The 26,016-nt window shown below is 49.5% G+C and overlaps 1 protein-coding gene, 1 long non-coding RNA gene and 1 pseudogene across 4 annotated transcripts in view; 1 reads left to right on the top strand and 2 right to left on the bottom strand.

Moving 5' to 3' along the window:
• Positions 1-1,951: 1,951 nt before the first annotated feature.
• Positions 1,952-2,444, bottom strand: LOC120870228 (annotated as a pseudogene).
• A 1,367-nt stretch (positions 2,445-3,811) lies between these two features.
• LOC120870230 overlaps positions 3,812-26,016 on the top strand; it is a 96,526-nt gene continuing 74,321 nt past the window's right edge. The window contains exon 1 of the long non-coding RNA XR_005722759.1: positions 3,812-3,950. This is a non-coding gene — a long non-coding RNA (uncharacterized LOC120870230). The remainder of the gene's footprint in view (positions 3,951-26,016) is intronic.
• The window catches only part of SCUBE3 (signal peptide, CUB domain and EGF like domain containing 3), a 36,476-nt gene continuing 16,924 nt past the window's right edge, over positions 6,465-26,016 (bottom strand). The window contains exons 5-23 of one of the 3 annotated variants that reach the window (XM_040249867.1): positions 25,613-25,738; positions 25,322-25,438; positions 23,171-23,218; positions 20,484-20,600; positions 18,646-18,768; positions 18,027-18,143; positions 17,416-17,541; positions 17,015-17,131; positions 16,774-16,878; positions 16,369-16,485; positions 15,895-16,053; positions 15,452-15,667; positions 14,953-15,114; positions 14,581-14,748; positions 13,919-14,080; positions 13,304-13,501; positions 12,699-12,785; positions 12,505-12,584; positions 6,465-10,555 (exon numbers count right to left, since the gene is read on the bottom strand). In XM_040249867.1, coding sequence (XP_040105801.1) covers positions 10,406-10,555; positions 12,505-12,584; positions 12,699-12,785; positions 13,304-13,501; positions 13,919-14,080; positions 14,581-14,748; positions 14,953-15,114; positions 15,452-15,667; positions 15,895-16,053; positions 16,369-16,485; positions 16,774-16,878; positions 17,015-17,131; positions 17,416-17,541; positions 18,027-18,143; positions 18,646-18,768; positions 20,484-20,600; positions 23,171-23,218; positions 25,322-25,438; positions 25,613-25,738 — 2,495 coding nt within the window. In that variant the 3' untranslated portion in view covers positions 6,465-10,405. Of the gene's footprint in view, positions 10,556-12,504; positions 12,585-12,698; positions 12,852-13,303; positions 13,502-13,918; positions 14,081-14,580; positions 14,749-14,952; positions 15,115-15,451; positions 15,668-15,894; positions 16,054-16,368; positions 16,486-16,773; positions 16,879-17,014; positions 17,132-17,415; positions 17,542-18,026; positions 18,144-18,645; positions 18,769-20,483; positions 20,601-23,170; positions 23,219-25,321; positions 25,439-25,612; positions 25,739-26,016 lie in introns of all 3 variants that reach the window. The other 2 variants (XM_040249866.1, XM_040249869.1) reach the window with 2 other exon arrangements.

A 26,016-nucleotide genomic window follows, 5' to 3' on the forward strand; every position in this document is an offset into this window, starting at 1 on the left:
GCCTTTTCTAAAACCAGCTTGAACAACTAGAAGTTCATGGTTCACGTATTGCTGAAGCCTGGCTTGGGGAATGTTGAGCATTACTTTACTAGCATGTGAGATGAGTGCAATTGTGTGGTAGTTTGAGCATTCTTTGGCATTGCCTTTCTTTGGGATTGGGATGAAAAGTGACCTTTTCCAGTCCTGTGGCCACTGCTGAGTTTTCCAAATGTGCTGGCATATTGAGTGCAGCACTTGCACAGTGTCATCTTTCAGGATTTGAAATAGCTCCACTGGAATTCCATCACCTCCACTAGTTTTGTTTGTAGTGATGCTTTCTAAGGCCCACTTGACTTCACATTCCAGGATGTCTGCCTCTAGATGAGTGATCACACCATCGTGATTATCTGGGTTGTGAAGATCTTTTTTGTACAGTTCTTCTGTTTATTCTTGCCACCTCTTCTTAATATCTTCTGCTTCTGTTAGGTCCATACCATTTCTGTCCTTTATTGAGCCCATCTTTGCATTAAAAGTTCCCTTGGTATCTCTAATTTTCTCGAAGAGATGTGTAGTCTTTCCCATTCTATTGTTTTCCTCTATTTCTTTGCATTGATCACTGAGGCAGGCTTTCTTATCTCTCCTTGCTATTCTTTGGAACTCTGCATTCAAATGGATATATCTTTCCTTTCCTCCTTTGCTTTTCACTTATCTTCTTTTCACAGCTATTTGTAAGGCCTCCTCAGACAACCATTTTGCATTTTTGCATTTCTTTTTCTTAGGGATGGTCTTGATTCCTGTCTCCTGTATAATGTCATGAACCTCTGTCCATAGTTCATCAGGCAATCTGTCTGTCAGATCTAGTCCCTTGAATCTATTTCTCACTTCCACTGTATAGTCATAAGGGATTTGATTTAGGTCACATCTGAATGGTCTAGTGGTTTTCTCCACTTTCTTCAATTTCAGTCTGAATTTGACAATAAAGAGTTCATGATCTGAGCCACACTCAGCTCCCAGTCTTGTTTCTGCTGACTGTATAGAGCTTCTACATCTTTGGCTGCAAAGAATATAATCAGTCTGATTTCAGTGTCCATGTGTAGGATCTTCTCTTTTGTTGTTGGAAGAGGGTTTGCTATGACCAGTGCGTTCTCTTGGCAGAACTCTATTAGCCTTTGCCCTGCTTCCTTCTGTACTCCAAGGCCAAATTTGCCTGTTACTCCAGGTGTTTCTTGACTTCCTACTTTTGCATTCCAGTCCCCTATAATGAAAAGGACATCTTTTTTGGGTGTTAGTTCTAGAAGATCTTGTAGGTCTTCATAGAACTGTTCAACTTCAGCTTCTTCAGCATTACTGGTTGGGGCATAAACTTGGATTACTGTGATATTGAATGGTTTGCATTGAAAACGAACAGAGATCCTTCTGTCGTTTTTGAGAGTGCATCCAAGTACTGCATTTCGGACTCTTTTGTTGACTATGATGGCTACTCCATTTCTTCTAAGGTCATCTGAGTTAAATTAACCCATTCCAGTCCATTTTAGTTCGCTGATTCCGAGATACCGACGTTCACTGTTGTCACCTCCTGTTTGACCACTTCCAATTTGCCTTGATTCATGGACCTAACATTCCAGGTTCCTGTGCAATATTGCTCTTTACAGCATCGAACCTTGCTTCTATCACTAGTCCCACCCACAACTGGGTGTTGTTTTTGCTTTGGCTCCATCCCTTCATTCTTTCTGGAGTTAACGAGTCTTATTAGTATTTCTTTTTGTCAAATCAAAGTGAAGCTAAAGTATATTCAAATCATTTCAAATACAACCTACATAGATTCTTCATAAGTTAACCAGATTAAGGTAGAAAAAAAATGCAAGAACAAAAGACCAACTTATAGGTTATCAAAATACTGGTACACAGTCTTTCCCAAGCTGCTTCATAATAATCCTAAAATTACCAGCAAGAAAAAATAATACAGGAATGTTTATGACTCTTTCAATTCCATGGCATAATTACTGTATGTTGTGTTGTGATAATTCTCATAATTATCCTTGGAAGAATCTCTGTTAAACCTGCAGTAACTATAGGTACATTGAAATCTGCGCACTCTTGATCCAGTCTCAGTGTCCTCCTCCTCCTGTAGCTCTCTTTGGGAGTAAGACTGAGGAACTCCTTTGCCATAGGAAAGTCTAAGAGATTCAGTCAACCTTTGGATCCTGTATCTCTGCTCACTCAACAGTGTCCTCATGCCTCTCCTCTTATTGGGTTTTTTTCTCACCAGGAAACTTCCCAATAAGCTGAGGTGGATCTTCTGGTAGATATGATAGTTTGATACTAGGATTGAGAGTCAAGTTACTGAGGTTCTTTGTTAACATTTCAGAGAGTTAAGAGGCAACTGGCATTGCTTAGGAAGCTTCATCCATCAACATTTTAAGATACTCCAGGGTCCAGGTTGGGTTATCCTCAGGTGAATCCATTGGGAGTCTAGTCACAGTTTGAAGCTCCTCCTAGGTCTTTGAGTTCCAGAGGAAGCCGATGCTTTAGGCTCAAACTGCCACCAGGTAACCTAGAAGAACTATCAGTTCAGTTCAGTTGCTCAGTCGTGTCCGACTCTTTGCAACCCCATGGACTGCAGCACGCCCGGCCTCCCTGTCCATCTCCAACTCCCAGAGTTTACTCAAACTTATGTCCGTTGAGTCGGTGATGCCATCCAACGATCTCATCCTCTGTCCTACCCTTCTTCTCTCGCCTTTAATCTTTTCCAGCATCAGAGTCTTTTCAAAAGAGTCAGCTCTTCGCATCAGGCAGCCAAAGTATTGGAGTTTCAGCTTCAGCTTCAGTCCTTCCAATGAACACCCAGGACTGATCTTTAGGATGCACTGGTTGGATCTCCTTGCAGTTCAAGGGACTCTCAAGAGTCTTCTCCAACACCACAGTTCAAAAGCATCAATTCTTCAGCACTCAGCTTTCTTCACAGTCCAACTCTCACATCCATACATGACCATGGAAAAACCATAGCCTTGACTAGATGGACCTTTGTTGGCAAAGTAATGTCTCTGCTTTTTAATATGCTGTCTAGGTTGGTCATAACTTTTCTTTCAAGGAGTAAGCGTCTTTTAATTTCATGGCTGCAGTCACCATCTGCAGTGATTTTGGAGCCCAGAAAAATAAAGTCTGACACTGTTTCCACTGTTTCCCCATCTATTTCCCATGAAGTGATAGGACCGGATGCCATGATCTTCATTTTCTGAATGTTGAACTTTAAGCCAACTTTTTCACTCTCCTCTTTCACTTTCATCAAGAGGCTCTTTATTTCTTCTTCACTTTCTGCCATAAGGGTGGTGTCATCTGCATATCTGAGGTTATTGATGTTTCTCCCAGCAATCTTGATTCCAGCTTGTGCTTCCTCCAGACCAGCGTTTCTCATGATGTACTCTGCATATAAGTTAAATAAGCAGGGTGACAATATACAGCCTTGACATACTCCCTTTTCCTATTTGGAACCAGTCTGTTGTCCAGTTCTAACTATTGCTTCCTGACCTGCATACAGGTGTCTCGAGAGGCAGGTCAGGTGGTCTGGTATTCCCATCTCTTGAAGAATTTTCCACAGTTTATTGTGATCCACACAGTCAAAGGCTTTGGCTTAGTCAATAAAGCAGAAATAGATGTTTTTCTGGAACTCTCTTGCTTTTTCCATGATCCAGCGGATGTTGGCAATTTGATCTCTGATTCCTCTTTCTAAAAGTAGCTTGAACATCTGGAAGTTCACAGTTCACATATTGTTGAAGCCTGGCTTGGAGAATTTTGAGCATTACTTTGCTAGTGTGTGAGATGAGTGCAATTATCTGGGAGCTTGAGCATTCTTTGGCATTGCCTTTCTTAGGGATTGAAATGAAAACTGACCTTTTCCAGAAGAATTATAGAGCTGAGAAAGAGGAATAAAAGTCCAGGCTGACACACTGTGGTGAGAGAAGAATTCACCGGTAAAATTCTTTTATCATTACATGCTTTCAGTATCGTTTTATTAAAATATTGAAGTGCAGATTCATATCCATATGGAAAATACCTACCATTTGTAGAGTCAGCAAAGCCAGTCTTCATTTCAAATCAGATTTACTTTCTGTTAGGAAAAGATCTGACTTTATTCTTCAATTTAAATAATTAATACTCATTTTAAAGGATATTATAAAATCACCAGGAAATAAATTGTTAACTGTAGCTTATAAAATAGGTTATTAAAAGTCAGTCATGATTAAGATTATATAGATCTAATATTAATATAAAAACTGTAAAACCAAGATGGTACTTTTTCTCATTGTGTAATTTGTAATAATGCCATAAAATGTATAGCTAAATCTATTAGTTAATTTATTAAATTAAAAGTAGCATAGAAGGTGTGTTGGTTCCTTGGCAAATACAGGTATCTATTTGTGTTGAACTCTCATGTTTGGCTTTTGGGAACAGTTAAAGAATCATGTAACAGAAGAAAGAAAGAACTCTAATAGTTTTGTTATACTTCATGATCAAACTTAAGTATTTAATAAAAAAAGGGTTTTGGTAGGAAATAATGGTGTGAGCAGCTAACAATTTCGTATTTTTGTTAGCTGGTGGTAGAAAATAGGAAACATTTTCTAAGATGAAATAAGAGTACTGATTGTAATGGGAATATTTTGTTATGAAGGGAAAAAACAACTCCTTCCTTCTCCTCCCCAGGTTTTTATACTCTGGGCCCTGCGTCAAGATTCAGTGCAGGTGAAGGAAACACCTTTCTTTTGTAAAGTAAGACAGGACTATGGTGAAAGAGGCGTATTGGAATGGCGATAACATGAATATGCATATGTGCTGACTGGATCTCAGACAGATTAGTTTTAGGGAAGATCTCTTACAGAAGTTGAGAAACTGGAGTGTTTTTGCTTAAAACTCTCAGATTGATTTCCTTGCCAAGGTATCCCTTGGAAAGTCTTCACATACTTTAGGAAGATTTCCTTGGAAAGTCTTCATGTGCCTCGCTTTAAAGATTGCTTGATATAGACAGATCCATACTTCACTGGTCCTGACTATACATTATTCTAGGACATAATTGCAAGTGTCCTAGCGAGGAGGTGTAGGCTTGGTGTGTTTGGAATAGAAGAGGGTTAGGAAGGAAGTCCGGAGAAGGCAATGGCACCCCACTCCAGTACTCTTGCCTGGAAAATCCCATGGATGGAGGAGGCTGGTCACTAGGAGTCAGACATGACTGAGCGACTTCACTTTCACTTTTCACTTTCATACACTGGAGAAGGAAATGGCAACCCACTCCAGCCTGGTGGGCTGCCGCCTATGGGGTCGCACAGAGTCCGACATGACTGAAGTGACTTAGCAGCAGCAGCAGCAGGAAAGAAGTCAGAGAAGATGACCCCAAGTTGGTGTAGTCATTCACTATGAACCTGGATATGGTCCTCAGCTTTGCAATTCTAAAAATGTGATTTTTGTCAGTTGACACAAAGGTGTGAGTCAAACTTACAGGAAGTTAATGTATGAAATAGAATGCCATTGAATTAATTTATACTCATAATCACCAAGTAGACTGGATTTTCTCTCCTGGTAGCAGATCCATGTGGAAAGGTCAGTTGTAATCTGTCTTACATGAGGAATCCAGATCTTGAGCATGGCTGTTATTATCAAGCTATGATAGCCTAATACTCAATGATGAGCTCAGTAACTGTGCAATAGAATGCACCCATGTGCTTTATAGATGTGTTTTTTTTAGATGCATAGTTTTTGATCAGGGTGATTTTTCCTTGTTCCTCTTAAATGGCTATATCACAGAACTGTTAAATCCAATAAACTTTCATGTCATGGAATTCTGTAATGGCAACAATCATCTCTGAGCCTAGAAATTGAGACTGTTCATTTTTAAGAGGTTAGCCATTACTTTCCTATGACCTAGGTACTAATGTTGGTAGTGGCTGAATGATCTGCACTTCAGAATGTTTTGACCAAGAGCGTACTGCATAGAAAGAAAACCCTGGTGACTCTGTGTTGGTGCTTTGCTAGAAATGGGACATCTAAAGTAGGAAGGTGAACCATGGTTAGATTTTTGTTGTTGTTTTTAATGTGGACCATTTTTTAAGTCTTTTTTGAATTTGTTACAATATTGCTTTTGTTTTTCATTTTGGGTTTTTGGCCCTTAGCTCCCTAACCAGGGATGGAACCTGCACCGCCTGCATTGAAAGTGAAGTGGTAACCGCTGGATAGCTAGGGAAGTTTTATGGTTAGATTTCAGGTCCTGTACTATGATGAGCGATGATGCTCCAAATTTCTTGCACTCAGGATCATTCTCGATACTGCTTTTTAAAATAGACAAGCCTTTTCAGATTCTAAAATCATTATGAATACAAAGGATAAATGAAAAATTGGGGTAAGTCCTGTCTGAAAGCCAGAAGACACATTTTTTTCTTCAAAGTTTTTTTTCGCTCTAGGGTAAACTATTGAGGCAGGAAAAGATGCCAGGCTGAGGTGTTTCATTTAGTATTTTAATAATAATTATAAAAAGGACAATACAAAATCCAAACATTTCTTTTTACAAGTTCAGATACATTTTTTTTTCCCCAAGTGCAAAATACTCTATGAACTGCATCATTTATTGGTGTGTAGGAGATGCTTACTATATCGGCAGCAGTGGAAGGTAGATACACAAATATTTTGAGATTTCTTCTGCATTAAAGAAAAAAGCCTCCCACATGGTAATGATTATTTTCTGAAACTTAAGTTCAGCTCACACAGAATAATGTTTTTGGTTTGTCTAAAGGGTTATAATCTGTGTTGTCTAGATAAGCTGATAACAGAACTGGGGGTTATAGTCCCTGTTATCACATATTTTTGTAGAGGGTTCCTAGTCCAAATAATGGCCCAAGGACAGAGTATGCTACCTCTGAGACAAGTAAAATTTAAGGATATCCTTGTGTTGTTTGCTTCCACTTTTCTCTCACAATGCTTAAGAAAGAAGCCAAGCAGGTTACCATTATTTTCTGCTTATGGTCAGTTATACTTTGTCTCCCTTTCTCTAGTTTGAGCCTGCTATATTGAGGTTAAGCAGCAAATACAGAAGTTTCACCACTCCATGTTACATTTTAAAATACGGCCCCCTAATCTCCAGTCACCTCAAACATGCGTATGGAGAGAACTTAGATATGAAAACTTTGATTAGTGCTAAAGACCAGGGCTATACTACTGAACTTTCAGCAATGAATTTGAACCTCCAACACCTCAAACTAATCCAGTCCTGAGGGAGTCAGAGCAGTCACAGCTTGATGTCAGCCTCTGGGAATTTGTAGGCCTGGGGCAGGGCAGTTCAAGTCCAGGCTCTGGTGAGTTTTCTCCTGACTTTGTTCCTCTAGGTTTTGGGAATGGGCCTGCCCCAATAATACAGAAAGATGGAGGAAGAGAAGTAAAAAGAGATTGCTATATTGCTGAAGTCATAAGTGCCTTTCTGATATGCGCCACTTGGTGCTTGGAGCCTTTGCAGGAATGCCTTCCCATTCCGAGACTCGAATCAGGACAGGTTTTGTACTAAGATGAATGAGACCTCAGTTATGTAGGGTCAGTACTGTGACCCTACAAATACCTCTTGGCTTGTTCATGAAGGGTTCCCATTTACACCATCTTCCTACTTCCCTACACTGAGAAAAACCTCTTTTTCTGACCTGTAAAGGCCTAGAGAGTCTCTGAATGTGGACCCCTCAGTCTACTAACTCTTAGTTTAATGCCCCTGGGCCTACAGAAGCAACTTGCCTGGATTCTTAACTCCCAACTTGGACAACCTAAATTAAAAATCAAATTTGGTGGATATTAGTAGGTCTTCATCTGGTCTCCAGGATCTGTCTTGACATTAGTTAAGAAGCTTGGTGGCCTATACTTTCCGTACTGTGGAAATCATTTGTAAGCCCCAGAACCAATGAAATAAATGGTTAGAGGAAGTGTGTTTCTGTGTATGGGGTGACAGGAAAGGAAAGAAAAGCAAGGAGCCAGGCCCTGAAGGCATGTATTGGGAAGCACTCTGGCTTTGAGAGAGATGCAAAATGGTAGGGAGAGAGGAATCAGAAAGTTATCCTAGCTTCCGGTGGAGAATGAGGATGGTCAAAGTTGGTTAAAGCAATTTTCATGGTACTTCCTACAAAGTGTGGATCCTTCTACTAAATGACCATTTACCTGCTTAGAAGCAACCATTTTGTATCTCTATAGCAGAGCCTTCTTTGGCCCAGAGAGACAAAGGCAGCCAGATACTCCACCCCCAGGCCATGGTGTTGGATGGCTAATGGATGTCAGTGGATCTAGCTGTGACATTGGTTACCTACTGCCTAAGGCTGGTGAATGCTACTGACTTGGGGTGGGAGTGGGGGTGGGGCAAAGGGGAGCACGTGCTGGTTCCTTTATTCACTGTTGAGCCTCTTTGAGGAACAGTAGCTTGAGATAGTCATTAGAAGTGAGCCATAGGAATCAACTGTTAGCTTTTGATTGAATAGGGGTATAGCTTTGGGGGAACTAGAAGGAGCAAATGGAAAATAATTTTACAGGCAGCACTGACTGAAGGTGGAATGTGTGAAGGATCTGGCCTTGGGCATGGACTTGATTCTTCTTCCTTTTGAAAAGCAGTAGTTGAGGAAGCTAGGCTTGAAGTCAGCTCCAAGAGGAAATGGCAAACAGGGGTAGGCAGAATGGCCAAGGTCAGGCAAACAACTCCATGCCTGGATAGCTGTCCTATTCTTGGCTCCCACAGCCTCGTCTCTGGCCTCAGGGCCCTGAGTCAGCCTGTCCCCAGGGGGTTTGTCCTGGTCCTCTTCCTCGTGCACATCAGGGGAAAAATGGATGAGAGCAGGGAAAAGATGGAGGCTTTCCCTACTCGGGTGGAGGATCACTAACCAATTCCATCGGCCTCTAGTCTTGAGGTCCATGCTGAATCCATGGAGGCATAGGGATGGTGGGATTGGTTTAGCAAACACAGGTCCCTCTCCTTACTGCTCCACCAAGTCCCCATAGTTACTGTCCTACACATCAGGTGTCTCTGCTGGTGGAGCAGGGACAGATCAGATGCTCCAGCTCTCAAGGCTCATGAGATTCAAAACCTTTTTTCTTCCACTCCAAACAGACACTCTTCTCTCTTGGGCAGCTATAAATAGGGTTGTTCTAATAGAGGAGAAAGAAACAAAAACAAAAAACAAGACCAGAAAACAAAAACCCCTCCCTCTAGTCAACATAGAAAGACTCAAGATGATTGCACTTATTAGATGTGGACAAGGTGGGCAGAAGGCTCGCCAAGTGCACACATTCCTCTTGCTGCCCATGGCCTGGGGCCAGAGGTAGGTGGCTCTGGGCTGGCTACAGAGCAGGGTCCTCTTTGGTGGAGCCCACAAGCCATCCAGGACTGCAGGGGGAAGACAACTCTGGGGGAAAGGCCCAGACTGGCTTTTGGTCAGCAGTCATGTTTCTTTAAGGGCAACACTTAGCATGGGGAGTGGGGCTCCCCCAGGGAGCACTCAGGTGGGAGTAAGGGAATGGCTGGGCCAGGGAAGGCAAGTAAGAAAAGGGATTAGTGTTTGAGGCTGGCTTCCAATTGTTCTGTAGTCTAGTCCTTTAAAGACACATTTTTTTTTTTGTTTTCTTTTTTGGGCGATGCTAGAAAACTTGGTTTCTGTCCTGCAGAGAGAATCTTTGTCTTGGGGAGCAACAGCTGCATATTCAACATGGTAATTCCTGCTGCTCTTCTTCATTCAGTTGGTGTCCACTAGCCAGTAGTATGGGCCTTTTGTAAGCCCTCATGGATTGGACCCCAGGCAGACATGGGCCAAGAAGGAGAGGAGCTGCACATAGACAGGAAAGTTGGCTGTGTGGGCGGTCCAGGGCTCAAACCAGGTATCCCAGAGGATGAGTGCTGACATTAAGCCTGTAAGTCAAAGGCTTCTTTGGCAGAACCCTGGGCTGTTAGAATATCCCTGGCGGGGGCACAGTCAGGGGACATTTTGGCTCCCGACTAGCAAGGCACAACCTCTAACAGCAGAAGCCCCTCCTACCCTTCCCCCAGTAGGCCCACTTCCTCCGTGGGCCTCGAGCACCCTTCCAAGATGACAGGGCTGAGGATATGGGCTGGTGAAATGGGCAGTGTGGCTAGGGAGCGGAGCAGGATACCATCCCTCCACCCCTCAGGAGAACAGAGCCAGCACTGAATGGCTTTTCCAGGAGCATGTAGGAAGTGAGAAAGTAAAGAGAAAGAGCGAGGCCAAAGGAGACAAGGAAAGGAAGCTAGAGGAACAGAAAGGGAGAGCGCTTAGTCTATATGGAGACTTTTTTTCCTCTCCAAAAAGAGAGATCAGAAGGAGTCCCTCATCTGAGGGTGGGGGCTGCTGGCTCTGAAGGCTAAAGAGTCTGGGGGCTTCAAAACCTGGGTCTTGGGCAAGGGGCACTATTTGTAGGGCCTCAGAAAGCTGGACACTTTGGAGCGGAGCAGCTTGATGAAGGATTTTGGCAGCATCTCCTTGTGCTTCTCTGTGTACTTGAAGTAGTTCTGGGGGTGGGCCAACACCTCAAAGAAGGCCTTAATGAGCTTCTTGTCCTGCAGAGGATGGCAAGTGGCAATATTAGCATCAATGTCAGTGGTGGGAAAGAGGACCACCAGCCTCCACCCAGCAGCAGCCCCTCTTGATGCCTAATAGGCATATCCAGAAGTGAACTATGGATCCCGTCCCACCATCTGTTGCTCCTTAGAGTTCTACAACTCAAGTCAGTGGCAGCTCCATCCTTCCATTGCTTAGTCTCAGTCTTTGGAGCCATCCTTGACTCCTCTCTCTTACTCACAACCACAGCAAAACCTATTGATTCTACCTTTAAAATATATCCGGGGTCCGACCACTTCTCACTATCTCCATAGCTACCACCCTGTCCAAGACCATCATTTCATTTGGCAATGGCCTCCTAACTGGTCGCCATACTTCCCCCTACCTTTGTCCTTCTACAGACTGTTCTTCCTCCCTATCCCCAGCAGCGGCAGAATGGCTTTTGTTTTTTAATTAGATCTTGTCCTTTTTCTATTCTAAACACTTCTCTGCGTTCTTTATGACTCAGCAAAGCTGAATCCCTTGTATGCCCCATCGATGGGATGTGATCTGTGCACCGTTGTCTTTCCTGTATCCCCCCTTGATTCTTCCTTGCTTTGCTGAGCCACACTGGCCTCAAGGTTCTTGAACATGCTGTATGGCTCCCATGCTCCTGAGCTTTGAATGATCCTCTCTTGATCTTCTAATAGGCAGCCTTTTACCTCATTCTGGTCTCTTCTCAGAGGCCTTTCCTGACCACCTGTCTGAAACAGCAATATGATGAGTGGAGAGCCTACTGGGTGCCAAGCACTGTGCATTAGGACTCAGCTCTTCTGGCTTTTGGGCTAGTGTTCTTCACATTGCATCAGGAGATTTTTTAAAATAGGAAGTGGAGCTTCTGGCCTCTCATCTCCACTTTAATCAAAATGGTACCTCTACTTTATGCATTGGAATTCACAGCACATTTGAAATAAGGATTCAGATGCCCTAAAATTTTTTGAGAAGCATTGCTGAGATATTCTTTGCAGTCAGCCAGTTCTAGGAGATTTTTGTCATTGTGTCTCATTTTGATAATAATAAAAGATTATTTTATTTATCATAAAATAACATTTTTTTGCATTGATAGTTTATGAAGGATAATACTGTGACTAGGACTATAGTTTCTTCAGTAAGACATTCTCAAACTGGGATCCATGGACCTGAGTATCCAGACCACCCTTCGATGTTGGAAATATTTCTTTTCCTTTAAAAGAGGTCTATACTGGAGAAGGCAATGGCAGCGCACTCCAGTACTCTTGCCTGGAAAATCCCATGGACAGCGGAGCCTGGTAGGCTGCAGTCCATGGAGTTCCTAAGAGTGGGGCACGACTGAGTGACTTCACTTTCACTTTTCACTTTCAGGCATTGGAGAAGGAAATGGCAACTCACTCCAGTGTCCTTGCCTGGAGAATCCCAGGGATGGGGGAGCCTAGTGGGCTGCCGTCTATGGGGTTGCACAGTCGGACACGACTGAAGCGACTTAGCAGCATACTGAATTAACCCTGAGAAACGCTGTACAGGAGCACTGTTTTTCTCTGGGAACTGAAGAGAGAGCTCCCTGCCAGGGAAATCCCAAAAGCATCTTTCTAAACCTCATTTTCCATATATTCATTGGTGGAAGAGGCAGAGGACATTTCATCTCCTCATCTTTCCTTTCTCTTCCCCAGAGTGTAAGATAGTATGGCTGACACTGCAGTCAGATGGGTTTGGGCTCAAATTCCAGCTTTACCACTGGGGCACGTTCTCTAATTCTCTGTGCTTTCTCATCCATAAAGATGAGAGGCTTTTTATTAGGAATGATGAAAGTACCTACTCCATAGACCTGTTGTGTATATCAAAGGGAATATTCAAGTAAGCACTTAGCATATTGCCTGCCCATTATTACATGCTCATTAAACACTGGCTGTCATTATTGTTAATATTCACTCGCCTTTAAAATTTCCTGGTGGTTTTCAGATGCATAGAGCCGGCCATCTCGAACAATGTCTTCTACCAGCTGCTCGTAGTCCTCTGCAAAGTCCATGAAGGGGAGGGGCCGATGAGTGAGAATTCTTCCTCCTCCCTTTGAGACCCTGGAACCTGCCCTTTCTCACCCACTTCCCTGGCTCTCCTGCCTTTGCTCACCATCATAGGTAACATAGGGGATCTGGAAGCCACGGGCGCTGTTGGCTTCACTTGTCTTGAAGTTGATCCAGAGCTTCCTGGAGCGGGCTGTGAAGGCAATGGGGCGCTCGTAGGTCTGGCAGGTCTCATAGGTGGTAATGGAGGATGGGGAGGCTGGGAAGGTAAGCAGCAGGTCAGGAGAAAGCCAGGCAAGCTCCCCAGGTCCTCCTAGAGCGAGGACTCGGGCTGACAGAGGCCCTCCCTCATATGCGCAGCTCCCCTAGCCCCTCCATACACCCATACACATATCCTTTCTCACAGCTCTGGGCCTGTTCTTTGACATCCAGGCACTCACACAGTGTGAAAAGTTTAACATTTAAATGAATGGAGCTGTAAAAATACTAGAATAGGAAAGTAACACATGTAACACTATTGGAATTCCACTCCCAAAGCTGGCTTTCTTAACTCTGCCCTCCATTGGACATGTAGCATTCATTGCTATTTTCCTTTGCTTCCAAGCCCTTACTCATCATTGCCCCAATTCTTCCACCACCAATTTTCTCTCTTTCTCCCCCCTCAACCAGATATGGATTGCCCTTCCCTGGCCCAGCTCTGCAGCCACCCACAGTTCTTTCTCATGACGAGGACGTCCCCACACTCATCCTCAGATGGCAGGAAGATCTCGGGTACCACGATAAGAATCTTGCGCTTAGGTGGGGGGTTGATGTTCCAGACGCACTCCACACCAGCTGGGTAGTTGCCTGGGTAGTTGGGGGACTCGATATAGCCAGTGAACTCACCCAGCTCCCCACCACACTGGCGATCTGTAGCCAAGCCCGGTGGACAAAGCAAGAAAGAGAAGAGAAGTCAGTGGGTAAACAGGCTGGGGAAATTGAAGAGTTCTGAAGTGGAAGTCAGACACATGGCGTTCATCATCTCCTCCAAGTTCTGGGTTCCCCTTTCCTTCCTGCCCTTTTAGTACCATCTTGCCTCACTTTACCTGTCCGTACCTCCCTCCTACCTGTCTCCTTCCCCTGCAGGGATAGGGCGCTTCAGGGCCCAGCCCAACAACAGGCCTTGAGTGTAGCTGGGGAGAGAGAGAGGGTGGGACCTGCCTGCCTAGCCACCCACCCAGCCCTGCTCCTTGCTGGTTCACTACCCTGCTCACCTCCCACTTCTTCCCATGCCTACTGCTCCCAGGCCTCCCCACCCCATTTTCCACAGCCTGGCCTGCCACATACTCTTGCACTGGGTCACACTGGTGGAGCCATCAAAGTCAGTGCTTGTGTTTCCTGGACAGCGGGTGCAGAAATTCTGACGGAAGTCAGGCTGATAGGAGCCCATGGCACAGCGGATACAGCGGTGGATGCTGGTGTTGTAGTAGTGCCCAGGGGAGCACTGGACTGCAGGCAGGGGAGAGGAGCAGGGGTTAAGATGGCAGGCCAGCAGGAATTCTGGGGCAGGGACACATTCATCATAGAGAATAAACAGAAGACACCAGAGTTCCTTCTGGAGTCCCAACCTTCCCTAGTCACCCCAGAATTTAGGCCCAGGAGGAAACAAACTAGCCAGCGCGGTTGGTCACAGTGTCAGCCTGTTCTCTCAGGCACTGAGCACAGCCACCTGCAGAGAAACTTGTTTGCAGCTTTGAGGGGAGGTGGCGCCACTCCCAAAGCAGAGGGCTAAGTGGAGCTGTTACTCTTTCCCCAGTTCCCAGGCTTAGGACTGCTGGAGGGCCAGGATGCGTCCTGTGAGTAGGATGGTGGGGTTGGTCATGCAGCTGGGCCTTTAGTGGTTTGGGAAAGATGGTAGGGCAGCATACTTGGGTCTACTCTGGGGACCTGGAGAGAGTTTGGGAGGTAGTTGGGGCTGGGGATCCTACCAGGGTAAGTAGCCCACTCACCTTTGGTGTCACAGTCTTGGAAGGAGATGGCTCCCTCATGCTTAGTGGTGAGGCCCCCACCGCATGGGAAGCACAGGGTCCTTCCTGCTTCAGGTTGGTAGGTGCCACGTGGGCACGGCTGGCAGGGCTTGAACCCATCTGCAGAGTGTTGGCCAGGTGAGCACTGACCTGCAATGAGCCAAGGGCCCGACTCTGATGGGGGTGGTCCTGGTTATCCCCACAGGGTCACCCAGTCTCGGGACAGAGGCACACGCAAATAGGATGTTGACGAGGAGAGTGGCCTGGCACCTGGGCCTGCCCTTGGGAAGTCCCATGCCGTGGGCGTCCCAGTGCCCACCCTACCCCACTCTTTATTGTTTGTTCCCCTGGCACCTGCACATGTGGTGACGTTGGTGGCTCCGAGAGGCCCGTGGGCATCACTCCCAGGGCAAAGGTCGCAGGAGAGCTGCCCTTCTCTCTCCTGGAAGGTGCCCGCTGGGCATGGCACACACTGCTCCGTCTGGCCGTGGTAATACGTTCCCTGCGGGCAGCTGACTGAGGGAGAGTCGGCCGCGCTAGCCACCCACCCCCACCTATTTCCCACCACCCAGGTCTGGGGCTCCCCTTCCCTCTCCCCCAGATTCAAGGAGACCCTCTTGGTCTGGGATCAGACAGAATCCTGCTGGGGAGACGAGGGGCCAAAGCCATGTGCAGGAGTGTTGGTAACTCCACATGATGGCCCTCTAGATCTCAGTCTGGGACCAAGGAGGGGAAGATGATGGGCAGGAGGGTCTTGGCTGCCTCACACCTTGAGAGATGTAAAGTGTCCTGCTCTGAACCAGACCCGAGCTGAGCCTTCCCTACTCCCCTGCTCCCCAGCAAGCTCCCTTACCACACTTGGCCCCAGAGCGGTGCTGCCCAGGCCTACAGGCCTCCACTGGTTCAACTCGCTCCCCAGCTACTGGGCCTGGCTTGTGGGCCAACTCATAATCGAGGCCTGCCAGGCGCAGTAGGAAGCGGTCCTGGTTGATGGACTTTCTAAGCATCTTCAGGGATCCTTTTAGCCGCCGTTCCATCCGCTGTCGGAGGCAGGGCAGCCCACAGCCAGCTGGTGATGGATGGTGTTATGAGTTGGAGAAGAAAGAGAAAGAGAGTGGTTGTCAGCAGGAGGGCGAGGCAGCAAAGCGAGGAGCTAGGAGGGGCTTGGGGAGAGGGACTGGGTCCTCGACTTAGCTTTAGGCAGGCTCTGCCCTTTCCCTTTGCTGCCAAGACTGCTGTTTGCCCACCTTTGCCCTCCCCTTTCCATCCTCCTCCCAACGGTGTCCCCAGTCCCACCTGTGGTCTCTTCAGCCCTGACTTCTGCCTCCAGTTCCAGAGTGAGCCGAGTGACTTCCTTGCCTGGAGGGGTCCGGGCCCGTCGGCCCTTGCCCTTCCGAGAGGAGTCACATTTGAGGTGGATGAAGGTGACCTGGCAGTCAGAGCAGGGGGCGCCACCTAGGGAAGAGGCCTTGTCAACCTCAGGGGTACCCCCTGGAGACAGTGTTCTCACTCCTGGCTTTCATTTTTCCATCCCTACCCAGACAGATCTCACCAGATCTTTGACTGTCCTTTTAGTTTAGTTTAGTAATTAGTTTGTAGGGAACATCCTAGGACTTCCTTGGACCCTGCGCCTGCAACCACTTCTTCCCCTGCTCTGTCCAGAATTCAGGGTGTCAGTGGGTTTTGGAGCTCTCACTAAGCTGAGGAGGTGAGGGGTGGGAAGGGTTTGGCAGCCAGATAGCCCACTGGAGCAGGGTCCCCAGTCCAGACCTGGCCCCGTGATCCTGCTGGTCTCTTCCGCTTTGCCTTTGTTTCGCAGGTGCAAATGGCACTTGGCGTCTTTGATCTTGAAGGAAGCACGCTGTTTAACCGTCAGCACTGCAGCCTCTAGAGGGATGGCAGAAGCTCAGCACAGCCTGGGGGCCCCGTGAGGGTGGGGGCGGCTATAGAGGGTATTGGGAAGCTGGGCCCAGGGTCTTGGCTGGAGGAGAGGGGTTACGAAAGCCAAGAGCATCAGACGTCAAGGGCAGAGGGAGCAAGGCAGCAGGGCTGGACAAATACAAAGTAAAGAAGGGGATCCAGGAAAAAGTAAGGCCAGGAGGATTAATGAGGAAGGGAAATTGGGGTTAATAAGCCAGCAGTAGCATAAGACGAGGCGTCTGGGCTGGTGCTCACCATGGCAGTGGTTGGAGTTCGTGCTGTTCCCGGCATGGCTAGCTCGGGCTGGAGCAGCCCTGGGGCTGGGGATGCCGCAGCTCACGGTGAAGCCATTCTCAGACTCTGAGAGAAGGGGGCTGTCACAGCTCTGACCTGCCCCCTGCCCCTCACTGGCTGAAGGAACCCAAGGGGAGCAGAGGAGCTGCCTGAACAGCCAGCCTTCCTCCCTGCCAGCCCTCTAGCAACCTCCTCTACATACCTGGCAAAAACCGGGCCCGGGACGGGCAGGTCAGGGCACAGGTGTCCTTCTTCCCAGACCGGTTGCAGCTGAGCATGGCTTTTGAGGCACCAGGACTACTCTGACACTTCACTGGCTCTAGGAAGGGGAGAGAAGCCTGAGGAAGAGAGGCTCTTCCTCTCCTACCCACTCTAGCCTGTCAGTCAGGTGTGTAATTGGAGGAAGAGAATGAGCTACATGCAGAATTGCAGTTGTACATGGAAATGGACGAAGAAGTTATTTACTGGGAACCCCATGTCTCAAACGACTACATTCTCCATCCCCTACTCCTTCATACCCTAACTCCGTGATTTCCAGGACCCCAGGGACCCCCTACCCTGAAACTGCAGTGCAAGCTTCCGCCAGCAGAGGGCGCCACCCACCTGTGCAGTCTTTCCCGTTCCAGTGCAGCCGGCCCTGGCCTGCTGGGCAGGTACACTGGTAGCTGCCAGGAGTGTTGATGCAGCCAAAGCGGCAGCCTCCCCGGTTGATGCTGCACTCATCCACATCTAGGGGAAGGAGGCGGGAGACACAGACAAACAATGGGGGGAGCAGGAGCCAGGACATGGAAGTGAGTGGGGGGCCTTTGGTTAGAGTTCCAGGTACCCTAAGATGATTCCCAATCTGAGAAGAGTTCAAACCTAGGACCTTCGTCCCCGGTCTCTGTTCTCAGTCCAAAGAAGGACTGAGAAGGGGCCAAGCTAACAAAGTTTTAAAAGCTTTCCATGCCTACCTAGCAGAGGAGTTGTAATCTGGGGGCTAAGGATGGGAGTCAAGGGACAGTGATGGGGATGGGAGATAGAAATTTTGGAAACAGGATGCTGTTCCCTGATACCCCAATGTCTCCACTGTCTTCATTTTTCCCATTTCCTCATGATGGATGTAGGCATGGCACATGCACCTGGGGACCGCCCACAGACACAAGCCCCCTCAGGGGTGTGTTCAGCTGGAAGGCGAGGAGGTGAGGGGCTGAGGGTCAGAGATGCCGGCTTACCCCCACAGTGGGTGACGCCGTACAGGAGGTAGCCATGACGGCAGAGGCACTGGAAGCTCCCTGGCGTGTTCACACAGATGTGGTCACAGGTCCGATCAAAGGAACACTCGTCTATATCTGGAAGAGCAAGGTTTCAAGCCACTGCATCTGTCTTGGGGCCACTTGACCCTGTGACTCCTACTCAGGTGAAGGGCCCCAGGGAGGGGCCTTGGCTCTCTCCCTCAAACTGAAGAGTTCCTACCTCTGGCCCAGCCCTAAGATCAGTGACTCAGCAATGCCTACCCACCCCCCGAAACCCCTCCACTTTGGGTCTTTGAAGTCAGGAACTCTGAGGTCTGTGCCTGTGGATTAGGGCCGCCACGTGTGGTTAGGCTGGTCAGACCCTGCCAAGGATGTGAGCTGGGGTGACACCCCCTCCTCCCTCCTTGTCGAGCCACGTGCCCCAGAAGGGCTGGTTTGCCAAGAAGGAGCATGTTTGCTAGGTCACAGCATGACGCTGCCTATGGAGGCTCCCCACAGTGTCCTTTGAGCTTCTCAGACTCTGGCCCTCTGGCCTCTTTGAAGCTCTCCTACTCTAGAAACTCTCCAGAGGCTTTTCCCTTGGCCCAGGTCTGCTCACCCTGGCAGTTCCTCTCGTTGATGAGAAGCTTATAGCCCTTCTTGCAGCTGCATTCGAAGCTGCCCACTGTGTTGCGGCAAATGTGGTCACAGCCCCCGTTGTTCAAGCGGCATTCATCTATGTCTGGGGAAGTGGGACAAAATAGAAGCAAAGGTGATACTGAAGGCTAGGGACAAATGAGGAGACAAGACCCTCCCTCCCTCACAGAGACAGGGAACATCAAGGAGAGCCCTGGGTCTGCCTCTGCTGACTCTTTTTTTTCTCTCCCATCTCTGTTTCTTCCCTCTTCAGGATATCTGTGGCCGTTAGTAACAACTTGTTTCTTGGGTCTGAGTCCTCTAAGAACGAGAGAGATACCAGTGTCAGACCCTCAGGGAGTGGCCTAGAAGTAGGTGGGCATCTGACCTACAGGGCTAGTCTCTGCCCCTCATTCTGCCACTGATGGCCCCTCTCCAAAAAAGCTGGTGAACAGGATTTATCCGTTCACTCTCCCCGACCCCTGCCTGTCGTAAGAGCCTTCAGGGGTGGGGGCGGCAAAGAGGTGGAGACCCAAAGGGGCAGCACGTCAGAGAGGAGGAGCTGGAAGAGAGGCCAGGCGGGAGGACCTCCAGGAGAGCCAGTAAGGCTGGGGAGCTGCTGGGGGAGGGCAGGGGCCAGGCAGGGGGCTGAACTGGAGAGGTCTGGAGAAACTCAGGCCCGAGGCAGCTTTCAGCACTGGGAAGGGAAGGGAAGGAGGGCGTGCGTGAGTGGCTTCCTTCCTGAGGTCAAGTTCCCCAAGCTGGTGGCAGACAGGACCCAGGCTACTCACCCTGACTTGGGGGAGGGGGCAGAGAGGGCAGTCTTGCACTTTACTCTCAGCATACCTGTCAGCAGTCCTTCCTAGCAGCAAACTTCTCAACTCCGGCTGTCTGACCTGATGCCCCAGCCACATACGCCCCCACCCTAGCCCGGCCCCAGCCTCCTCCCTGGTCTGTTTGCCAGCTGCCGGGCCAAGAGGCACAAAGAGCACGCTCGGCCTTGCTCCAGTCCCTCCACCTTGCGACCAAGGGACACAGACCTGATGAATCGTATTTTCAGTAGGGCCACCCTCCTGTTTTCCTCCCCTGTTGTGCCTTTCCCCTAAACCGGGCTCATCAAAAGGAGAGGGAAATAGAATGGACAGTGTGGGAAAATCTATCGTAATAATAGCTAACCCATTGTTACCATTTGCCAGGCACTGTTCTAAGACTTTACATGTAGTTTATATGTAACTCGTTTAATCCTCGTAGCATCTCTGTGAGGCACTGAACCTTTACTGTGGTGAAACTGAGGCACAGAGACACTAAAGAACTAGCCCAGGACCACAGAGCGAATAAGAGGCCGAGCTGGAATCTGGACCCAGGGAGCCAGACTCTAAAACGCCAGTGCTCCTGCCTGCTTCCCTAATCTTCCTCTGATGGGGACAGCCTTTCCACGGAGAAGGTCTGGGGACTGTGGGCTAAGAAGGAACACACCTGTGACCTTGTGCATACATAATCAGGGTGCAAACACCCTTCCAGACTCAGGAACAAACGTGAACGGCATGTTCATTAACCAAGAGGGTTAGAGACCCGCAGGGAGACTAGGAACGAGAGGAAGGAAAACAAAGCGGGGCAGGGGCACTAAGGAACTGGCTGGACTTTTGTGCCCCTTGGACTGAGATGGGGAAGGCGGACAGGAGACAAGCCTGCGTCACAGCCTCAGTTCTTTAGAGTCAGGATAACTTGCGGGGGTTGAGGAGGTCCCACAATGAGGTACCCTGTCTCCAGTCACAGTCTCTGCTCCTTATCTTTACACTACTGTCCTCTGAAAACCCTTACCTTTGCAGGTCTTCCTGTCTGGCTGCAGCATGAAGCCCACGGGGCAGCTGCAGTGGACGCCTGTCGCTGCATCGTGGCACTTGCTGTCGCAGCCCCCGTTGTTGACAGCACAGGTCTCTGTTTAGGAGGGAGGTGGGGGATGGTCACCTGGCTATCGGCGTGGAAGAGTCCCAGAGGAGAGGGCAGAGAAGGGGCGCAGAGGCCCAAGAGGAGGCCCTGGCTGCCTCCCTGTGCTGCGGAAGGAGCATCAAGTGGAGGCTCCCAGCCCCCTTCCTCCCATCACTCCCAGCCCCCAGCCCCTCACAAGTGCAGCCAAGCAGTCCACTTCCCTGCCCCCTACTTGATTGAAACAAGGTGGACAGCGGTGAGGCAGGTACAAGCCAGAGCTGTCAGGCAGGAATGTGCTGAGGGTGGAGGAGGCGGAGAGGGGAGGGTGCAGGGAGGGAAAGCTAAGTAAGGGGGGTTCTCACTGCCAGGGAGCAAACAAGAAGGGGCAACAGGAGTTTCCTCCTCTTTCCCCTGACTGTCTCGTTGGCGGGTGGGGTCACGGTGGGACAGTCTTGAGGAGAGTGAGCCTGGTGATTCCTAAGACAGCTGAGAGATGACCATCAATTCATCTTCCCCTTCCTCTCTGCTCAGCTATCTTAAGAAAGATCCCAGAGGAGACAGTTCATACTCCATCATTCCCCAGCGCCTTCCTGGCTACCTCCAACTCCTCCCCAGTCCTCTTAGTTCCAGATAGAGATAAGCTGGCTGTTCTGTTGTTATTTTACTTTCCTAATGGGGAGATACTGTCTAAGCAAGGGGAAGGGGCAAAAGGAGAAGAATCCAGAGGGGAAGGAAGGACATAAGAAAGTAAGTGAGAGAGTTAAAGAACCTCAAGCCTTTCTTCTGTTGCTCCCCTCTTGACTGAAGCTTTCCCTTTGCTGAGAGGTTGGAGTTGTGGGGAATATAGTTGGGCCATACTCCCTATTTTCTGAATTTAGAGCAGGAGAAAAATAGGTTTAAACTGCAGCTCAGGAGAGTGAGATGAGCCCAGGGGAAAAAAAAATCAGCTCAAAAAGTGCAAGGCCCTGACAGGGACTGTGAGGGAGGTGTGGGCCATCCTTGGTGGGGGGGGGGGGGGGGGGGGGGGCTTAGAATTCTCCCATTAGAGAGATAAAAGGCTTCTGCTGTGGAAGAGAGAAGAGAGGATCTCAGAATCAAGAGAACTGAGAGAAATATACTGGAGAGCGCTATCATTTTGAATCTCTGACTCCTGAAACTCAGGCCCAACCCACGTCACTGAGGAGAGGAGCAAAGCAAGGGCTCAGAAAAAGCCCACCTCTATCTATGGGTCCCTGGCCATGCCCTGGTCCCAGTGGGATCTCCTGTGTGCCACCCCCACCTCAGTCTCCTTAGGTCTCCAAGACCATGGGAGGAAGCTAGGAGGGAACCCTGGCTTCAGGTTCCAAGCCCAGCCAGCCCCACGAGTGTTCTTAGCATGAGAAGCCCTCTAAGCCCTGGAGCTGGGAGAGGGGAACAGAGGGCCTGCACCAAGTCTAGTCAATTCCGGGGGGTCCCCAGCGGGGAGCAGCAGAGCCAGCACGGGGTCATCCCAGGCTGGACCAGGAGCTGGGCGAACCTCCCCGCCACCCCAGGGCAGAGCTCTCACGAGTGGCCTCTCTGGCTGCCTCAAACCTATGCTTCTCAGGTCGTGCATTAAAATCATGGTTTAATCTGTGCTTGTTCTGTGTCAGGTGCTTAGTAGACGCTCTAGTGCACTATCTCCATTATCGCAGGAACACTAAGAGAGGACTCTCGTTCTCCCTCTTATTGGAGAAGGCAATGGCACCCCGCTCCAGTACTCTTGCCTGGAAAATCCCACGGACGGAGGAGCCTGGTGGGCTGCAGTCCATGGGGTCGCTAAGAGTCAGACATGACAGCGACTTCACTTTCACTTTTCATTTTCATGCATTGGAGAAGGAAATGGCAACCCACTCCAGTGTTCTTGCCTGGAGAATCCCAGGGACGGCGGAGCCTGGTGGGCTGCCATCTTTGGGGTCGCACAGAGTTGGACAAGACTGAAGTGACTTAGCAGTGATTTAGCAGCAAGCTGAGGACCAGAGAGGAAAGGAGCTTGCTTAAGGAGGCACACTTAGGAGGTGGCAGAGCCAGGACTCAAGCTCAGGTCTGTCTGAACTCAAATGTCGTGCACTGAACCGTTATGGTGGGAGAGAACGACAAGAGGTGCTGGGACTGTGAGCTAACACGGGTAAGAACCCAAAAAAGAGACCCTAAGGAGGGGATGGCGCCTAACCCTATCCCACCCTGATCTCGGGTGGCACCGTGGGCATGCTGGCCAGTGGAGCTGGCGCAGTCCTCAGCTGTGTAGAAGGAGAGTGGGGGCAGATAGTTGGGAAGTGGGGAGGTGTTAGAAGCTGGGTGAGGAAGAAGGTGGGACAAAGGAATGTGAGAGGAAGGAAAGAAGGAGAGTGACCGCATCACAGAGAGAAAACCAACACGAAGGCTTCTGGGCCAGCTCTTGGGGACCCAGGCTTCCTGTCACTCGATGGGCCCAGCGGTCAGGCTGCCGGGGAGCCCAGTCAGGCTGGGCCCAGTGGGCATGCAGTTAGTGGGAGCCCCAGCGGGTTAGCCCTTCCCCTAGCAAGCCAGTGAGAGCAAGTGGAGAGAGCAGACATATTTACCATTAGAAACGGCCTGAGGGGGGACGTGCTGCTCTAGCCGCCTTTCCCCTGTTTGACATTGTAAAAAAGCTGTTTAGATGCTGGGCAGAGCTACTGTGGCCCTCTGCGCCCCAACCCCCTCCCACCCTCCTCCTCCGCCCTGCAGGCCCAAACCACTGGCCCCAAATGATGAGCTCTGAGACTCCTATACTTCATTCCCCAGCCTCGCCCTGCCTGGTACCCTCAAAGAAGCCAGGCTCCCACCAAGCAACTGGTGGGAAATGGAGTCTCGGGGAGGGGCAGTCATGGTCCCAGTACTACACAGCATGCCAGAGGCAGAGCTGGGGTGCAACCTCAAGTCTTAACAAGCTGCCGAATCCCAAATCCCAGAGGGCGCCCACCCTTACTGCTAAACTACTGCCCTCTCAGTCTCCCCACTAAATCTGAATATCCCCATGGCCTCAGATGATGGCATTTCCTCCTACCAGGGCTGGGGAGAAAAATGAGATACAGGTCAAGGTAAAATAAGTTCTTCTGGAGAAGAGGGAGAGGGACTTGAAAAAGACATAGAACCTTAGAACAGCCTCATTTGCTCTCTTCTGCCTTACTTGGCCATGGCCCAGAGGGTGGATGGGTCTTGCATTATAGCAGAGCTCAAGCTTAACGGGAATATGTTCAAAGCAGCCATGCCCGGGACTATCTATACAGAACATCAGAGAGGGACCGGCCTCCCATCCACGGCCCTGTCGTGACACATGCAGCTTTTCTTTGGGGGCTGCATGCAGTTTCTTCTGGGAGTCTCTAAGGGTGTGTAAGTGCGTCCAGGGCATCGCAGGAGGTTTGGAAAGCAGAAGAATTAGACTTAGGAGGGAAAAAATGAATGGAGCTGGAACAAACCAGCCTCGAGAAGGCAACATGAGGACCCGAATATGTTCCAAGATTTAAGAGAGTTAGTTCAGAGGGAAAAATGTAGCAAGAGAGAATTTAAGGAACTTTAGAACTGTGTGTGAAAGTTTCTGGAGCAGGTACCTGAGGGAGGCCTTGAAGAGCCCCACCTGCTCAGTCCTTGTGTCTGGGGGAAAGGCACTGCTCTCTGTAGAGACAGAGGGATTTCTGGAGTGAGTTTGGAGACAGTCTGGTTCTGAAACAGAATGTCTTGTCTCTGATAAACACACCAAATGACTGTATTCACACCTTCCCATCCCTAGCATGTTGCAGCCCATGAGATGAATGGCCATTCATAAACACCCATGCCCACAGGACAAGCTTGCCTCTGCCCGGCCCAAGACAGCCTTTCCCCTGCCCAGACTCTACTTTCATTTCCACTTTGCCAAGGGAACACCTTGTCCCATCATCTTTCTCAGCATTCTGTAATTGACCTTCACACACACAAAAAAAAACCCTGAAGATTTAGGGAATTAGGAATCAAAGAACTGAACTCATCTATGGACCTAAAGATATGTGAGGTAAGGCCTAGGGATTCAGGAAAAGGGGCCCAGGTATTAAGAAGACCAAGTAAGGGTGAGTGGGTGGGATTCTAGAGTTGGGGAAGAAATGGGAGGACCCCAGGCAGAGCTCCACTGGAATATGGAGAAGAGAGGAGAACATGGGAGCCTAGCGGGGAGGACTGGAAAGGAGATTTGAAGGAGGAGAGCAAGGAGGGACAGAAGAAAGAGGAAGATACTGGAGCCAGGCAACCCCACTTGTCTTGTCCCAGGAAAGGGCACTCTGTCCCACCCTTGAGTGTGGACAGTGGGCTGTGACAGCTTGCATCTCACGACACTACTCAACTAGGGCCTCTGGTCAGGCTTAATTCACCGACTGCCCCATCTTTTCTCCTCCTTGACCACAGCCTGGGGTCAAGCAAGCACCTCAGCTGATAGTTCTCAACCTGTCAACACTTCATCCTGCATTAAGAGGACGGTGAGGCTCCCAGGGTGGGGGTGAGGGGTGGAGCGGTGCAGAACCAAGGGGTGGGGAGAGGAGGAAGGTTGGGTGAGCCCTTCACTCTCACTAGACCTGCCACCGTCTGGGGGCTTCTGGAGCACTCCCCAGTGCTCCTGTGCTCAGCACCTGAGCCCCACCTCGGTGCTCCCCCCTTCCCTGGTTCCCCGGGGCCCTCAGCCCTGCCCCCATCGCAAGTGGACTGAGTTCTCCACTGGCCTCACCCACCGATGCACGTCTTCCCGTCGGTGTGGAGCACAAACTTGACGTGGCAGCCGCACCGGGGACCCTGCTCCGTGTCATCGCACGTGTGCTGGCAGCCACCGTTGCCATAGTTGCACGTCACTGTGCAGAGAGGGCAGGAGGCCTGTCAGCTTGCCTCCCTCGGGCACTCCGGCTCTCTGTAACACAGAATCTGGCCCTCGAAGCTAGCTGCCTCTCCCACGCACCCGTCTCTTCCCACTCCTGCTGCTGAGGCCCCACGCCCCTCCTCCCCCACTGCCATCCCAGTCATCTCACATTTACAGTCCCGTTGGTTCTTGGTGAGCTCGAAGCCAGGGCGGCATTCACAGGCAATACCCCCTTTGGGTGTCTCCCGGCAGATGTGAGCACAGCCATGGTTCTTGTTCATGCAGTTCATTCCTTCTAAAAGGGAAGAGGAGGGCGGGGTGAATGTGCTGTGCTCCTGGGCACCTAGAGGAAGAGAGACTAGAAGGGAAGCCGTGGGAACTGTCCCAGGGAACTGGGACAGTTTCACGGAGGCTGCAGTACAGAGACTGACTCTCCCCCTCACAGGCCCCCTGTCCTGGCCACCGAGCCGGTGCTAATGAGCAGAGCTCATAGCTATTCTGAATGATACATCCAGGCCCCCTAAGCTCTACATGATCACCCTCTCCATCAAGCAACTAAAAACAGTGTCTAAT

This window comes from Oryx dammah, unplaced genomic scaffold (genome assembly GCF_014754425.2).
Source record: "Oryx dammah isolate SB20612 unplaced genomic scaffold, SCBI_Odam_1.1 HiC_scaffold_11, whole genome shotgun sequence".
In the NCBI taxonomy this organism is placed as follows: domain Eukaryota; kingdom Metazoa; phylum Chordata; class Mammalia; order Artiodactyla; family Bovidae; genus Oryx; species Oryx dammah.